This window comes from Nerophis ophidion, linkage group LG02 (genome assembly GCF_033978795.1).
Source record: "Nerophis ophidion isolate RoL-2023_Sa linkage group LG02, RoL_Noph_v1.0, whole genome shotgun sequence".
Lineage (NCBI taxonomy): Eukaryota > Metazoa > Chordata > Actinopteri > Syngnathiformes > Syngnathidae > Nerophis > Nerophis ophidion.
The window spans coordinates 56,367,293-56,383,250 of NC_084612.1; the positions used below are offsets into that span (position 1 = coordinate 56,367,293).

Sequence of the window (15,958 nt, forward strand, 5' to 3'; positions counted from 1 at the left end):
TGTATTTCAGTGAATATATTCATGCATTTTTGTGTTTTTGCAAGTGATTTTAGTAGCGCGTCGATTCTCTGCAATATAAAGCGTTTTTTTTTAAGTCGGCTAATTTATTTGAGTAATCATGTATTTCTGCAGAATTGCATATATATATATATATATATATATATATATATATAATGCCAAGCACCCACGTGGGATTGATGGCAAATTTCAATCTTTATAATAATTTTGAAAAATAACTCTTGTTGTAGTTAATTCTGTGGAGAGTTTGGTCCGTTTTACAAAATAATAAAGCCACAAATCATATAGGATATTCATTTCGCTGAGCGTCTTTTTTTTTTTCTAATACACACACACCGAGCACCCACCGGCAGAGATGTGGATCGGTGTATATATATACAGTATATATATATATATATACATATATATATATATATATATATATATATACATATATATATATATATATATATATATATATATATATATATATATATATATATATATATGTATATATATATATATATATATATATATATATATATATATATATATATATATATGCGATATACATTTCTGCCGGTGGGTTTAGTATATATATATATATATATATATATATATATATATATATATATATATATATATATATATATATATATATATATATATATATATATATATATATATATATATATATACGCACACACACACACACACACATATATGTATGTATGATGAAGTGGCGACTTGTTCAGGGTGCATCCCGCCTTTTGCCCGAATGCAGCTGTGAGATATATATATATATATATATATATATATATATATATATATATATATATATATATATATATATATATATATATATATATATATATATATATATATATATATATATATATATATATAATGTATGTATATATACACATGTATATATATATTATATACAAGTATAATATATGTATACATATATACATACATACATATAAATACATACATATATATATATATATATATATATATATATATATATATATATATATATATATATATATATATATATATATATATATATATATATATATATATATATATATATATATATATTATTTAGTAGTCGAGTCGACAAGGCCGCTTCGCGCAGCCTGGCAACGAGTTGTGTTAAAAATAAAAAATATAATTGGTGTTCATTCTAACAAATTAGCCCTGCAAACGAAACAACTAAAGCAAAAATATATATACATATATATATGTATGTAACATATTTTTAAAATAAGAGAATAAGACAACGAAATCGCATTTTTCTCACTCCAAAAAATGATGCGGCCCGGCATTCTTTTTTCTTTTTCAATTTTTTTTTTCATGTAACGGACACCTAATGGAAGAAAAAATAATCCGCTGAAAACATATAGATTAAAAAAAAAAAAGAGTCCAAAATGTGTTTTTTTCCACGTGCGTAAATGACGCGGCGTGTATCCCAGAGAGAAGCTTCATGCGCGTCTTAAAAAAATATATATGTATTCAGTCGGAAAAAAAAACATACATGCTGTCTTTTGAAAAAAAAAAAAAAAAAAGAGAAAAAGATCCAGCGAGCTGGTCCCCAGCCTCCTTTTATACGCGTAAAGTTCGGCGCCATTTGAGGCCGCCGGAATGCCATTGGACGTGGGCGGAGGTAAAATAGATTATAGGTCCGGGATGGAGGTGGGTGGGGGGCCCACAAGCACCTCCCCTAGAAATGCACCAAATCTCTCCCGTTTTTTCTCCCCCCGTGGTTGGGTTTGCTGGAGACGCGCACGTCTGCATTGGCTGACGTCCACCCCAACCCCAACCCCACCCCTCGGGCTCCACGGTACCGCATTGGCATCAGTGAAGGCACCTGAGCACCAGCTTCCATCTCGCCTGGAAAAGGATCTCACAAGGCCCCCCCTAAAGCGCATCCGGAGTGAGGGGATTTTTATTTTTTGGGTTGTGTGTGTGTGTGTGCGTGTGTGTCCAGCATCAGAGCTCAGCGGGGGGGAAGAGAAGAAAAGAGGAGAGAAGAGGAGAGGAGCGCGCGAAGATGCAGACGCGGAGCAGCGAAGTCTGAAGGTGAAATGAACCTGAGGAGACGCGCACTGAGAAAGAAGTGGAGATAGCAACAAAAACCGACAGTGTCTTATTCCTTCAAAGCTTTTTTTTTTCTAATTATTATTTCTACAAAAAGCGCGCACCCAAAGTCGCCTCTTTTTTTTTTTTTTCTTTTTTTTTTAGTAAGTTGCGCAAACATGGCGACCCTAATCAGGAGCAAGCTGTCCAACAAGCTGTCCAACGCAGCCACCACCGTCACCAACAAATCGCAGGCCAAAGTCAGCGGCATGTTCGCCAGGATGGGCTTCCAGGCCGCCACGGACGAGGAGGCGCTGGGCTTCGCCGCCTGCGACGACCTCGACTACGACCACCGGCAGGGCATGCAGATGGACGTGCTGGCCGCCGATGACAAGCCCGGGGAGGGCGAGGGCGACGGGCTGGAGGGCGACAGCCACTACCAGAGGCAGGGCACCGGGCCGGCGCGCTCCGTCTCCAAGGACGGGGATCCGGCGAGCGAACTGGCGGAGGTCAGACCCAAAATCACCGCATGGGAAGCGGGGTGGAACGTCACCAACGCCATCCAGGTACGCACCTCGAATATGGTCACGCACCTGATTTTAAAGTTAAAGTTATAGTACCAATGATTGTCACACACACTCTTGGTGTGGCGAAATTATTCTCTGCATTTGACCCATCACCCTTGATCACCCCTGGGAGGTGACGGGAGCAGTGGGCAGCAGCAGTGCCGCGCCCGGGAATCATTTCTGGTGATTTAACCCCCAATTCCAACCCTTGATGCTGAGTGCCAAGCAGGAAAGGAATGAGTCCCATTGTTATAGTCAGGGCGGACACTCTAACCACTTAATAGGTTTTTAATACGGACGCACGCATTATGTCTTCATTTGATCCCGTAAAATATAAATTATATTTTTTGTATTCATATTACATCAAACATTTGCAAATGTGCTCGAAGCCCCCACCAAATAAATCCACGATGTGTTCCGTGCGTAATTACGCACGATATTTGCGCGCCTGGAGGAGAGGATGCGGGGCGGGGAGGCCGGAACTTCCTATAGTCAGAGTGCAGCTCCACTCTGCGACAAAAAAAATACATTGTCACAAGCCGAGGGGAACGGGGGGCGGGCTCAAAGCAAAATGGAAAACCCACACACGACTTCGCGTGGACGTGGTCACGTTCGTAAGACAGGGACAAGGATTGCAGTAAAACAATGCAGCTGAGATAGGCTCTAGCACACCCCCCACTGCTGGCAACCCCGAAAGGGACAAGCGGTACGAAATGGATGGAAGGATGGACTTGGAAAGCAAAGGGGGCGTGGACGAGGTCACATTCATAGGGCAGGGATCACAGTAAAACAATGCAGCTGAGATTGGCCCCCCCTCCCCCCACGCGACCCCGAAAGGGACAAGCGGTAGGAAACGGATAGAAGGATGGACTAGGAAAGCAGAGGGGGCGTGGACGAGGTCACGTTCGTAAGACAGGGAGAAGGATTACAGTAAAACAATGCAGCTGAGATATAGGCTCCAGCACCCCCTCCCCCCCCTCCCCCCGCGCGACCCCGAAAGGGACAAGCGGTAGGGAAATGGATGGGTGGATGGAGGTGGAAAGCAGCGGGGGTCGTGGGGGGAGGGTCCGTGGACGAAGTCACGTTCGTACGACAGGGAGATGAGTTACAATAAAACAATGCATATGAGGAGTTGTGAACAAGTGACGACATAAATCATGGGCCCAATACGGAAAACCATTGCATCTCATAGAGAGCCAAAAACTACAGTCTGTGAACATTGCTCCAAAGTCAAGATTTTTTTTTTTCTATTTCATGTGCAGCTGTGTTGCCCAAAGTGCGGCATAGGGGCAATCTGTGGTCCGTGACTCGTTTATCATTGACCTTAAGCACGTTACAAAAAACAAAAAAAAAGATCTCATTCGCACCCTTGGTGGTGAAATCTATCAAAATGAGGGTGGTCCCAAAAAGGAGTGATTTTTCAAATTGACTTTGTGTCGCCTTTAAAAGTGCTCCCCCTCTGCTCAACTTATGAAAAAACAATTGTGCATTAAAATTTGAAGCGCTCTCCTCAGGTCAACATATGAAATGTTTGTGAAAATTTGAAATGCTCCTCCTCTGGTCAACAAATGAAATAACAGGTGTGTGTAAGAAATTAAAATGCGCCCCTTTGGCCAAAATATATTTAAAAAAATACTGTATACTGTAATCGCCCAAAAAAATTACAAACAAAAACATTTAATTAAAAAAATAACTAAAAGCAGTATTTTTGTTACAATGTGTCGACTTTTTTCTTAATAAAATGGGAAGAATGTCTCATATTCTTTATGTTTTTGTAATATTGCAATATTTTTCCCTACAATTATTACTTTTTAATGCAAAATGGTGACATTTGTCATATAAAATTCTGACATTTATCACAGTATTGCCATTTGTTTGTTGTTCTTGTAAAATAGTGAATTTTTTTTGTAAAGTTATGACTTTTGTTATAATAAGTAGAATTCCGATTATTATTATAATATTGCTAAAATTTCAAAGTTTTCTTGTAAAATTGTGACTTTTGTCTGGAAAAATGACAACTCTTATCATGAAAATGCCAAAATTGTTAGCTTGTCTTGTAAAATTGCGACTGTTGTTGAGTAAAATTCCAAATTTTATCATAATATTGCAGAAATATTTAGTTTTGCTTCAAAAATGTTGACTTAGGTGAGAAAAATTACGACTTTGATTATTACAGGTTTTATTGTAAAATTCCAACAAATGTTTGACAACAAGCTTTTTTATGTTTGCATATTACAGTATGTATATATATATATATATATATATATATATATATATATGTATATATATATATATATATATATATATATATATATATTATTAATGTTGTAAATACACATCTTTGTGTGTGTGTGCATAAGTTATATACACATTTATACACACATATATATACACACACACACACATATATATATATATATATATATATATATGTGTGTGTGTGTGTGTGTGTGTATATATATGTGTGTATAAATGTGTATATAACTTATGCACACACACACAAAGATGTGTATTTACAACATTAATAATATATATATATATATATATATATATATATATATATATATATAAATATATATATATATATATATATATATATATATATGTATGTATGTATGTATGTATGTATGTACAAAACCCGTTTCCATATGATTTGGGAAATTGTGTTAGATGTAAATATAAACGGAATACATTGATTTGCAAATCATTTTCAACCCATATTGAGTTGAATATGCTACAAAGACAACATATTTGATGCTCAAACTGATAAACGTTGTTTTTTTTTTAAATAGTCATTAACTTTAGAATTTGATGCCAGCAACAGAACACGTAACAAAGAAGTTGGGAAAAGTGGCAATACATACTGATAAAGTTGAGGAATGCTCATCAAACACTTATTTGGAACATCCCACAAGTGTGCATGCTATTTGGGAACAGGGGGGTGCCATGATTGGCTATAAGAACAGCTTCCCAAAAAATGCTCAGTCTTTCACAAGAAACAATGGGGCGAGGTACACCCCTTTGTCCACAACTGCGTGAGCAAATAGTCAATTTAAGAACGTTTCTCAAAGTGCAATTGCAAGAAATTTAGGGATTTCAACATCTACGGTCCATTATATCATCAAAAGGGTCAGAGAATCTGGAGAAATCACTCCATGTAAGCAGCACGGCTGGAAACTAACATTGAATGACCGTGACCTTCGATCCCTCAGACGGCACTGTATCAAAAACCGACATCATTCTCTAAAGGATATCAACACATGGTTTCAGAGACACTTCAGAAAACCACTGTCTCTAAATACAGCTTGTCGCTACATCTGTAAATGCAAGTTAAAGCTCTACTATGCAAAGCGAAAGCCATTCATCAACAACATCCAGAAACGCTGCCGGCTTCTCTGGGCCCGACATCATCAAAGATGGACTGATGCAGAGTGGAAAAGTGTTATCTGGTCTGACGAGTCCACATTTCAAATTTTGGGGGGAAATATTCGACATCGTGTCATCCAGACCAAAGGATAAGCGAAACATCCAGACTGTTATCGACGCAAAGTTCAAAAGCCAGCATCCGTGATGGTATGGGGGTGCATTAGTGCCCACTGCATGGGTAACTTACACATCTGTGATGGCACCATTAATGCTGAAAGGTATATACAGGTTTTGGAACAATATATGCTGCCATCTAAGCGCCGTCTTTTTCATGGACGCCCCTGCTTATTTCAGCAAGACAATGCCAAGTCATATTCAGCACGTGTTATAACAGTGTGGCTTCGTAAAAAAAAGAGTGCGGATACTTTCCTAGTCCACCTGCAGTCCAGACCTGTCTCCAATCGAAAATGTGTGGCGCATTATGAAGCGTAAAAATACGACAGCGGAGACCCTGGACTCTTGAACGACTGAAGCTTTACATAAAACAAGAATGGGAAAGAATTCCACTTTCAAAGCTTCAACAATTATTTTCCTCAGTTCCCAAACGTTTATTGAATGTTGTTAAAAGAAAAGGTGATGTAAAATAGTGGTGAACATGCCCTTTCCCAACTACTTTGGCACGTGTTGCAGCCATGAAATTTTAAGTTAATTAATATTTGCAAAAAAAAACTAAAGTTTTTGAGTTTGAACATCAAATATCTTGTCTTTGTAGTGCATTCAACTGAATATGGGTTGAAAAGGAATTGCAAATCATTGTATTCCGTTTATATTTACATCTAACACAATTTCCCAACACATATAGAAACAGGGTTTGTATACGTATATATAAATATATATATATATATATATACATATATATATATATCCATCCATTTTCTACCGCTTACTCCCTTTTGGGGTCGCGGGGGGCGCTGGCGCCTATCTCAGCTACAATCGGGCGGAAGGCGGGGTACACCCTGGAAAAGTCGCAACCTCATCGCAGGGCCAACACAGATAGACAGACAACATTCACACTCACATTCTCACCCTAGGGCCAATTTAGTGTTGCCAATCAACCTATCCCCAGGTGCATGTCTTTGGAAGTGGGAGGAAGCCGGAGTACCCGGAGGGAACCCACGCATTCACGGGGAGGACATGCAAACTCCACACATATATATATATATATATATATATATATTATATATATATATATATATATATAATATAATATATATATATATATATATATATATAATATATATATATATATATATATATATATATTTATATATATATGCACATACATACATATATATACATACATACATATATATACATATATACATACACACATATATACATACACACATATATATATATATATATATATATATATATATATATATATATGTATATATATATATATATATATATATATATATATATATATATTAGGAATTGGGGGTTAAATCACCAAAAATGATTCCGGAGCACGGCCACCGCTGCTGCTCACTGCTCCCCTCACCTCCCAGGGGGTGAACAAGAGCATGGGTCAAATGCAGAGGTTAATTTCACCACACCTAGTGTGTGTGTGACAATCTTTGGTACTTAAACTTTAACTTAACCCAAATATTCACACCCCTGGCAAATAAAGACAAGGGAGATGTTGATATGAGGTGATGAAATTGATGAGATATGGTTGTGCTCCTTGTAGGGGATGTTCGTCCTGGGGCTGCCCTACGCCATTCTCCACGGGGGCTACCTCGGACTCTTTCTCATCATTTTTGCTGCCGTGGTGTGCTGCTACACGGGGAAAATCCTCATCTCCTGCCTGTACGAGGAGGACGAGGACGGGCGGCTGGTGCGAGTGCGGGACTCCTACGTGGACATTGCCAACGCCTGTTGTGCGCCCCGGTTCCCCACGCTGGGGGGCCACATCGTGAATGTAGCCCAGATCATCGAGCTGGTGATGACGTGCATCCTGTACGTGGTCGTCAGCGGCAACCTGATGTACAACAGCTTCCCCAACATGCCCATCTCGCAGAAGTCCTGGGCCATCATCGCCACCGCCGCTCTGCTGCCCTGCGCGTTCCTCAAGAACCTCAAGGCCGTGTCCAAGTTCAGCCTCCTCTGCACCTTGGCCCACTTCGTCATCAACGTGCTGGTCATCGCCTACTGCCTGTCTAGGGCGCGGGTGTGGGCCTGGGACAAGGTCAAGTTCTACATTGACGTTAAGAAGTTCCCCATCTCCATCGGCATCATCGTGTTCAGCTACACGTCGCAGATCTTCCTTCCGTCGCTGGAGGGCAACATGCAGAAGCCCAGTGAGTTCCACTGCATGATGAACTGGACGCACATCGCGGCCTGCATCCTCAAGGGCCTGTTCGCCCTGGTGGCCTACCTGACCTGGGCCGACGCCACCAAGGAGGTCATTACGGACAACCTGCCGCCAGGCATCCGCGCCGTGGTCAACCTCTTCCTGGTGTCCAAAGCCTTGCTTTCCTACCCGCTGCCCTTTTTTGCCGCCGTGGAGGTCCTGGAAAAGAGCTTCTTCCAAGAAGGGGGTCGCACCTTCTTCCCGGACTGCTACGGCGGCGACGGCCGCTTGAAATCCTGGGGACTGACGCTGCGCTGCAGCCTGGTGGTCTTCACGCTGCTCATGGCCGTTTTCGTGCCACACTTTGCCCTGCTCATGGGTCTCACAGGCAGCCTGACGGGGGCGGGCCTGTGCTTCCTGCTGCCCAGCCTCTTCCACCTCAAGCTGCTGTGGAGGAAGCTCCAGTGGCACCAGGTCTTCTTCGACGTGGCCATCTTCGTCATCGGCGGTATATGCAGCATTTCCGGCTTCATCCACTCCACGGAGGGGCTCATCGAGGCTTTCAGAGACAACATAGAGGAATAGGGAACGCTCCTCCCAATCCCGACATCGGCTGGCCCTCTTCAGTTCATGCGTCAAAAGTGTGTGCGTGCTTGCAACCATACCGCTTTAGGGAATTCGCACGCAGCCGCAAAGTCACGATGAGGTGCAACCGCGCACGCTAAACGTTTAGGGTCGTCTTTCACTTGTTGGTGGGTGTGTACGTCGGAGAGAGAGGCCTTGCATTAACATGTCAAAGTATTCAAACACAGGATGTGATATTCACCAAGCCAAATGGACATTTTGTGCAAAGGTATGGCTTTACCTTAATCTGGTCAAACATAGACAATATTCCGCTGGCCACCCATCCGAATGATCAGAATCAGGTGTCCTAATCACTTGGCCCGGCCACAGGTGTATAAAATCAAGTACTTACACTGCAAAAAGTCAGTGTTCAAAAAATACAAAAGTGATGGGTATTTTATTCGAACTAAGTAAAATGATCGCCAATAGAACAGTGGTTCTTAACCTGGGTTTGATCGAACCCTAAGGGTTCAGTGAGTCGGCCTCAGGGGTTCGGCGGAGGTCAAAACACACCCGACTTATTGTGTAAATACAAACTTCTCCCTATTGGCGTATTACGAATACGGCAACAGCTGACTGAAGTGCAGGTGTGTAATTTGTTTTGAGGTTACGCACCGTGTTGGTTTTGTTGTTTGAACAAGGTGATGTTCATGCACGGTTCATTTTGTGCACCGGTAATAAAAAAAACCTGGTAACACTTTAGTATGGGGAACATATTCACCATTAGTTAGTTCCTTATTAACATGCAAATTAGTAACATTTTGGCTCTAGTCATTATTAAGTACTTTTTAATGCCTTATTCGGCATGTCCTTATTATAACCCTGACCCTAACCCTAACCAAATAACTCTTAATTAAGTCTTCATTACTTAGAAATATGTTCCTCTAGTGTCCAAATAAATCTAAATTAAGTCTGTGTTACTTAAAATATGTTCCCCTAACGAAATTGTTACCAAAAACATATAACTTTGTCTTGAATTCAAAAAAAGTTTATTTTTTTATTTTTCACTAAAGAAGGGTTCGGTGAATGCGCATATAAAACTGGTGGGGTTCGGTACCTCCAACAAGGTTAAGAACCACTGCAATAGAACAAGAATATTCGGCTTGTCAAGACTTTCCAAAACAAGTATGTGGAGGTTGCCCTCCAGGGGGTTCTTCGGACCACCAATCAACATCATGAGAGCCCAGATCAGGATTACAATACAGTTTCTATTTTTCTCTGTGCAGCGGGTTGCTTTCCAGCAATTGTCTTTTTTGTCCGTCACGCTCTCGCTCTCACTCCAGCTCCCACACCGTCTCTCTTCCAGGTTAAAGTTGAAGTACCAATGATTGTCACACACATACTGGATGTGGCGAAATTATTCTCTGCATTTGACCCATCACCCTTGATCACCCTTGAGCAGTGGGCAGCAGTGCCGCGCCTGGGAATCATTTATGGTGATATAACCCCCAATTCCAACCCTTAATGCTGAGTGCCAAGTCCCATTTTCATAGTCTTTGATCTGACTCGGCCGGGATTTGAACTCACAACCTACCGATCTCAGGGCGGACACTCTAACCACTAGGCCACTGAGTAGGTTGCTGCTTATACAGAGCGACAGGTGATTAGATAACAAGGCACAGGTGGGCCATCTACGCACCCGTCGCTGACTTCGAGGCCGGTCCTGGTACACCCCGCTTTGCTGCGGGCCCGCAGGCCACGCCCCCCTCAACAAAGTAAAAGTAGCTAACCTCAATGAACCCCAAAATACCTTAAAATAAGTATATTCTCACTAATAACAAGTGTACTTTTCTTGGTAGAAAAAAATAACACCTTTCTGCTCAATATGTTGAAAAATATTCCTAAATTAAATAAATGCTAGTGCCATTATTTTGACATAATGATATGCGCTTGGCATCATGATTTTTTTTTTTAAATGCTTGAAGTAACAAATTACATTAAAAAAGTAGTTTTATACTTGTGAATGTTGATGACACAGGTTTGCAACAATTGATATTCTAGTTTCAAGCATGTTTTACTCAATATAGGTCATAAAATCGCAGTTACAAGCTGTAATATCTTACTGAGATCATTTAGGACCAAAACCCTTAAAACAAGTAAAACCCTGTAACAAAACATCTGCTTAGTGAGAAAAATTATCTTATCAGACAGAAAATAAGCAAATATCACCCTTATTTGAGATTTTTAATCTTACCTAGATTTAATGTTTTTGCAGTGTAGGCTGAAAAACATCCCCACACCATAATTGCTCCAGCACCAAATTTCACACTCGGCACAATGCAGTCCGAAATGTAGCGTTCTCCTGGCAACCTCCAAACCCAGACTGGTCCATCTGATTGCCAGATGGAAAAGCGTGATTCATCACTCCACAGAAGGCGTTTCCACTTCTCTAGAGTCCAGTGGCAACGTGCTTCACACCACTGCATCCCACGCTTTGCATTGGACTTGGTGATGAATGGCTTAGATGCAGCTGATCGGCCATGGAAACCCATTCCGTGGAGCTCTCTGCGTACTATACGTGGGCTAATTGGAAGGTCACATGAAGTTTGGAGCTCTGTAGCAACTGACTGTGCAGAAACTCTTTAAACTATGCGTTTCAGCATCCGTTGACCACTCTCTGTCAGTTTACGTGGCCTACCACTTGGTGGCTGACTTGCTGTTGTTCCCAAACTCTTCACTTTTATTATAATAAAGTTGACTTTGGAATATTTATGAGCGAGGAAATTTCACAACTGGATTTGTTGCACAGGTGCATCTTAAGACAGTTCCACGCTCGAAATCACTGAGAGCGGCCCATTCTTTCACAAATGTTTATAGAAACTGTCTCCATTCCTAAGTGCTTGATTGTATACACCTGTGGCCGGGGCAAGTGATTAGGACACCTGATTCTGATCATTCGGATGGGTGGCCAAATACTTTTGGCAATATAGTGTAGCTATTATGAAAGAATATACTTAATTTCTTAAAGAAAACATGCAATGATTCACAAAATGTCAGCTAAAATTAGATGAATAAATGAATAAAAACAGCAGTAGAAACACATGTCGATGTATTTGAATGGAAAAAATAACAATAATTAATTCAAACATATGAACGATATTTTCCTTGGAGATTGGACCTTAGCATCTATTCAAACTATGCATTGAATGTATGATATTTCTCCAGCTCACAAAAAATTTTGTTGGCGAATCATTACAAATAATTCATCAAATTTGATTAAGCGTATTCTTCGTGGTAGGTTGAAATCATTTTTAACTTGTTTTTTTGTTTGTTTTTTTAGCTTTGATTGGCAAATGGAATTCAAGTTCAAAGGCAACATTTGACATGACATACAAAACATGTGGGCCGTCTGACCATGAATTCGATTTTTGGAAACTGTCTTGAAACTTGGTGTGTGAAAATCTATCTAAGATAAAAAAAAGACTAAATCCAAAAAAAAAAAAAAAAAAGGGAGAGGGGGATAATTGTGCATACGGGCAGTTTTCATTCTGATGTGCAATCAAAATGGGTGAAGTGGAAATGTCACTTGGAAAAAAAAACAATACGTGTAGTGTGTTTATTGTGGTTTCAAAACAGATGGAATGTATATCTCAAAGTCGTCATAACGTGGAAAACTAATATTAAATAATAAAAATGAAGTAAAATTATATTGTAAAAATCAAATGTGTGTGGTCTTATGTAACACTAAAATGTTCAAAACATGTATTTTCCCTCCAACTCCTCGGTAATAAAGGACAGAAAATGTTGCAAAAACAAGCTTCTTTTCTTGTTGTCCCTTTAAACGCACGTGCCGGACTAACAATAGCCAGATGTAGAAAATGTGCAATGTTCTTCACGCTTTGTGCTCACATTAGAAGCAGAGTTTGTGCTCCAAGCATGCAGAAAAAGACCTTCTGCTCGTACCTGTTCATCCACACTGTTGTTTCGAACGCAACATCTGGACCAGTGTTTTTCAACCTTTTCTGAGCCAAAGCACGTTTTTTTCATTGAAAAAGTCCCGAGGCACACCACCACCACAAAACATTTAAAACATTAAAACTCAGTAGTCGGTATTGATGGTAAAAAGTCGTTCTCGAAATTGTTGGGTATGAATTCAAACCATAACCAACCATGCATCCCTATAGTTAATTGTCATGTCATGTATGGATGTACTTTGTGGACGCCCTCTGCTGCTCCACACGTTGTAAGTTAAGTTCAAGTTAAAGTTAAAGTACCAATGATGGTCACGCAGACACTAGGTGTGTTGAAATTTGTCCTTTGCATTTGACCCATCCCCTTGTTCAACCCCTGGGAGTTGATGGGAGCAGTAAGCAGCTGCAGTGGCCGCGCCCGGGAATCATTTTTTGGTGATTTAACCCCCAATTCCAACCCTTGATGCTGAGTGCCAAGCAGGGAGGTAATGGCTCCCATTTTTATAGTCTTTGGTATGACTCACGACCTACCGATCTCAGGGGGGACACTCTAATAACTAGGCCACTGAGTAAGTCTTTGCTGTCGTCCAGCATTCTGTTTTTGTTTACTTTGCAGCCAGTCCAGTTTTAGTTTCGTTCTAAATAGCCATCCCTAAGCTTCAATTGCTTTTCTTAGCGTCACTTGTCTTTTGTTTATTTTTGGCTTAAGCATTCAATACATTTTTACCTGTACGTTGCCTCCCGCTGTCATCTGCATATTGGGATCACGACAAACCATGTTCCCAACATCTACAAAGAAATTACCTACCTGCTGCCACCTACTGATATGGAAGTGTATTCCATGGTTACTCTGCCGAGCTCTAGACAATACAGACACTAAACAACGGCACATTTGCGGATTATAATTACTGGTTTGCAAAAAATATTTTTAGCCCAATTAGGTGAAATTACATAATCTCCCATGGCACACCAGAGACAATCTCACAGTACATTAGTGTGCCACGGCACAGTGGTAGAAAAACACTGATCTGGACAGACTGCAAGCACAGTTCTGCAGGAATTGTTAGATTTCTAAAATAAAACGCTAAATATTGTTTTACACGATACAATGCAAATAAAATATCACCATTATGTCTTATTGATAAGAGACTAAAATATTTACAGCCACAAATTGAATAGAAACACAGAATCAAGTACATTTGTTTTCATCCTTGCATGCTCACTAATCAAGGTTTGAATCGTTCTACTGCACTCTAGTGGACAAATGAGGAACTGCTTTTAGGCAGTTTTTGTCAACTCATTTTCATTGAGGGCCACATTGCCGCTCGGACCTCTTGTTACAGTGAATATGAATAATAATGTCCTTTTTTACTTATAATATTGTACACCGTCTGCATACCATTGTATTCGTATTAACATTAAATAAATATTTCTTCGTCTCCCACCGTAGTGGCAGTGAAGCCAAGCGCTACATGTGTTTCATCATATTTGAATAGGGCAAAGAAAAAGAAAAGCATGTTTGCCAAAAAATAAAAAAATAATTCCAATCATATCTACAAATTGATATGATGGGAATATTTAGATGAATTGCTTGGTGCTGTGATAGATTGAATGCGGCACAATTTGTCACCTCTGGCGCAGTCACTACAAAAAAAAAACATTACGTGAGTTGTGTATTATTCTAGGAGAAATGCTATGTGTGAAGGGATTTTCCAGGCTGATGCTGGTTAGTTCTAGTTTAACTGACTCCTCACTTAGACTTAGACAAACTTTAATGATCCACAAGGGAAATTGTCACCCGGACTAACAGACACTGCAATTGCCTGTGTGCGAGCTTGCTCTAGTCTTGTTAGTCAAGTGTGACTCAAATAGTAATCTATGTTTCTAGATGGAGTGGCGGCGTCCTTTTCGCCGTCACCGGGGTCAAACGGAGCTGACATCATCGCACACATTTGAAAGCATCAATGTGGGGTGCATTTCAGTGACGTCACCGTCACTAAGAACTTTTTTTTTTATTTAAAGAAAATCTTATTTCACACTGGACACTGTACATTGCATTTTATTTTTTTTTGCTACATTTTAAAGAGTTTACATAATTTCTGAAAAGAACCAGAACAATAGTTTATTCAGCCTATATTTTACTAAATTGATGATATTGTGAGGGGGTTTTATGCTCCAGAGGAGGGACCTAGAATATAAGAAAATAAAAGACACATACGTGCGGATGTTGTTTCTGGACTTCAGCTCGGCGTTCAACACCATCATCCCGCAGCATTTGGTGAGCAAAATGGCTTCCCTTGGATTCAGTGCCCCCCTATGCAACTGGCAGCTTGACTTCCTCACAGACAGACCCCAGTCTGGGAGAGTGGGCGACAACACCTCCCATGCCATCTCCCAGAGCACCAGCTTCCCCCAGGGCTGCGTCCTTAGTCCGCTGCTGTTCACAGTGATGACCCCTGACTGCTGCCATAGGTCCACTACCAACCACATTGTGAAGTATGTGGACAACACAACAGTAGTGGGCCTCATCCGTGACAAGAACGACATGAACTACAGGAAGGAGGTGAAACATCTGGTTGATTGGTGCAGAACCAACATCCTGGAGATCATCGTTGACTTCAGGAAGCACCAAAAGACATCGTCAACTTCAGGAGGCACCAGTCCAGCCACGCTCCTCTTTACATCAACGGCATAGCAGTGGAGATGGTAGCAGCACCAAGTTCCTGGGAGTGCAGATAACTGACAATATGACCTGGTCCCTACACACTGCAGTTCTTGTAAAAAGAGCTCAGCAGCACATGCACTTTTTGCGTCGGATGAAAAGAGCATAGCTCCCTCCCCCTAGTTTCACCCCATTCCACAGAGGCACTATAGAGAGCCTACTGACCAACTGCGTCTCTGTTTGGACTGGAACCTGCAGTGTCTCAGACTGGAAGTTTCTGCATGGAGTGGTGAGGACGGCGGAAAAGATTATCAGGACTTCTCTTCCTCCTTTCCAGGAAATGGCAAAAAACCGCTGCCTGACCAGGGCTCAGAAAATCTGCAGAGACTCCTCC

General features: G+C 40.7%; 1 protein-coding gene across 1 annotated transcript; it reads left to right on the forward strand.

Moving 5' to 3' along the window:
* Positions 1-1,822: 1,822 nt before the first annotated feature.
* Positions 1,823-12,931, forward strand: slc32a1 (solute carrier family 32 member 1). The gene is made up of 2 exons (XM_061886915.1): positions 1,823-2,645; positions 7,765-12,931. Exons 1-2 carry the CDS (start codon positions 2,259-2,261, stop codon positions 8,950-8,952), a joined length of 1,575 nt encoding a protein of 524 aa, XP_061742899.1. The 5' UTR covers positions 1,823-2,258; the 3' UTR covers positions 8,953-12,931.
* The last annotated feature ends 3,027 nt before the right edge of the window (positions 12,932-15,958 follow it).